Raw genomic sequence first — 2,472 nt, 5'->3', positions numbered from 1 at the left:
GTTTTAATACATGAGTAGTTATTCGTCTAAGTTAAACAGAAGATCGCCGACCAGTAGACGATACTACGGCCAGTCATGCGCAATGAAAAGAAACGACTACTAAAGAAAGACGAGCATGTATAAATGTAAAAGAGCGTGGACGTGCGTATGGCAGCTGTATGCAAATGACTGAACCGTGTGCAAAGTGACGCCAGGGCAAGGAAAGGAAAAAGATTATAAAAAGAACATATGTGCAGACCGATAATCAGGATCACGATCACGTTAGAGACACATGGATGACCTCAAAATCAGAACGAGAAGTTATGCGTAGCAGGAGAAGTAGGAATAAAGGTATAAAAAATTAACCTCTAAAACAGCTAGTTGAAGTTATTTCCTATTTCTTTGTCTTTGTCTCCTTTGTGACTGAGTCTACAATGTGTTGGGTCCTGAGTGTCTACATGTTAAATACTTCTGATATATGTATTTATTAATTTTTTGGCCTATGTACTTCACAGCCACTGCTTGTTGACTATTTTGGGAGTTTATGGTGTGCGATGTTGTCCCGTTAGTGTGTCCTTTTTGTAATGAGGTGGTATAATCATTGAAATTGTTTCGATTTTTGTTGATTCATTTGGAAATAGAAGGATGTGTGATCTGGGTTCTGTGTGTGTAACGGTACATAACACCCTGCTCAACGTATGCATAAAAAGACTGCTGATCTATTGATTTTTTTTCTTGATCATTCACTGGCGAGAGCATGCACGCGCAAAATTACGCGTTGACGTAAATGACTACGTGCAACCCTTTCGTTTGATAAAATGTTACAATATTGAGCAGTTATTAATCATATTTACAATATCAGCATTGATTCGCTCTTAGTATAAAGCGTCTATGGCTTGAAGGCTGCTGTTTAACACCCCAAGATAATTTTCTGTTGGGTCACAGGAATAAAAAAATCTTGATTCCTTCATGATGATCGCTATATTCTCACCATGGTAGACCGTTTTACACGTTGACCAGCAGCAATTTCTTTGCACGATATTTCAACAAAAGTCGTAGCCCGTGCATTTGTAGAGAACTGGATCTTTAACTTTGGTGTACCCAACACTGTTACCACCGACAGAGGTTCCCAGTTTACGTCACACACCTTCCGAGAACTTTGCAAATCTTTCGGAATTTCCCACATTGCAACCAACGCCTATCATCCTTCTGCTAACGGGATGGTAGAGCGCTTTCATCGTCGACTAAAAGCTGCACTAGCTGCTCAGCCCGAACCGCATCGCTGGAGTGAACATTTACCGCTTATTCTACTAGGACTCCGGTCCATTATTAAAGAAGACTTGAACGCTACACCAGCAGAGATGGTGTTTGGAACCACTCTTCGCCTTCCTGGGGAATTTTTCACAGTCAACAGGTTCATACCCGCCACAACCTCTGGTTATGCCGACCGCTTGAAACTCGCAATGTCTCGAGTGATGTATACACCACCGCGCTCTGTCACTTCCAAACCATTCTACCCACCTGATCTCCATTCATGCAAGTATGTCTTCGTCCGCATTGACTCGATACGAAGACCTCTCCAGCCACTCTACGATGGACCATACCTCGTTTTAGAACGTTCGGAGAAGTATTTCGTCATCGACCGCAATGGTAAGCGGTACACGATCGCCATAGATCGCGTAAAACCCGCCTTCTTGGAAAGCTCGTATGATTCTAATTTTCCTTCTGCCAGTTTTTCAGATTCAGAACCAATAATCATACATAGCTCTGACCCGATCATCACACCAGATTCAGATGTTGTCATTACACCTGCTGCTTCCACACCACGTAATGAACCAGACATAAACTCCCCAGACTCTGAACCTGCAACCACACCTGCTACACGCACGACTCGAAGTGGTCGTCATGTAGTATTTCCACGCAAATACGCAGACTTCGACACCTCTTAAAATTTATTTTTCTCTTTCCTCTTCATTCCAATACTCCTAGTCCACATACATCTGCATGCTCTTTTCCATTTTTGTTTCCTTTTAGCTTCCAGCTATCTGGGGGGGATATTATAGTGAGCCGTTTAGACCTGCCAAATTTGCTTTGTCTGGATCAAACACACAGACACAGAACAACCTGTGTGCAGTAGTACACACGCATAGAGCAGAGCACGCGCAAACATCACATAACTTTGACACGCGTATATTTCCGGTGACCTTTGACATAACCTTCCGTTTACGCCCTTTTTTTCTCTCTCTCTTTTTCGCTTGACACCAAGCCATGCACACAATAAACCACGCGCTTCATAAGTATGCACTCGGAGAGCGACAGCAATAACATGAGGTAGGCTTGTATATTTTCCTCTTAAATATTGTTACTTGTGAGATGCATACACATAGAGCACACAATATGAACAATTCAAGACTCATATTTAAGCAACATATCACTGGGTAAAATATGAACTGTAATCTCTACTTATGCATCTTCCACAGAGGTCAACGCGTA

The 2,472-nt window shown here is 42.2% G+C and overlaps 1 protein-coding gene across 1 annotated transcript; it reads left to right on the top strand.

Moving 5' to 3' along the window:
- The first annotated feature begins 1,199 nt into the window (after positions 1-1,199).
- On the top strand, positions 1,200-1,928 carry LOC145288155 (uncharacterized). Its single transcript, XM_080136214.1, has one exon. It carries the CDS (start codon positions 1,200-1,202, stop codon positions 1,926-1,928), a length of 729 nt encoding a protein of 242 aa, XP_079992340.1.
- The last annotated feature ends 544 nt before the right edge of the window (positions 1,929-2,472 follow it).

This window comes from Euprymna scolopes, chromosome 11 (genome assembly GCF_053919585.1).
Source record: "Euprymna scolopes isolate OS-2025 chromosome 11, ASM5391958v1, whole genome shotgun sequence".
In the NCBI taxonomy this organism is placed as follows: Eukaryota; Metazoa; Mollusca; class Cephalopoda; order Sepiida; family Sepiolidae; genus Euprymna; species Euprymna scolopes.
The sequence above is the reverse complement of the archived record's forward strand: the minus strand, read 5'-3'. Positions and strand labels throughout refer to the sequence as shown.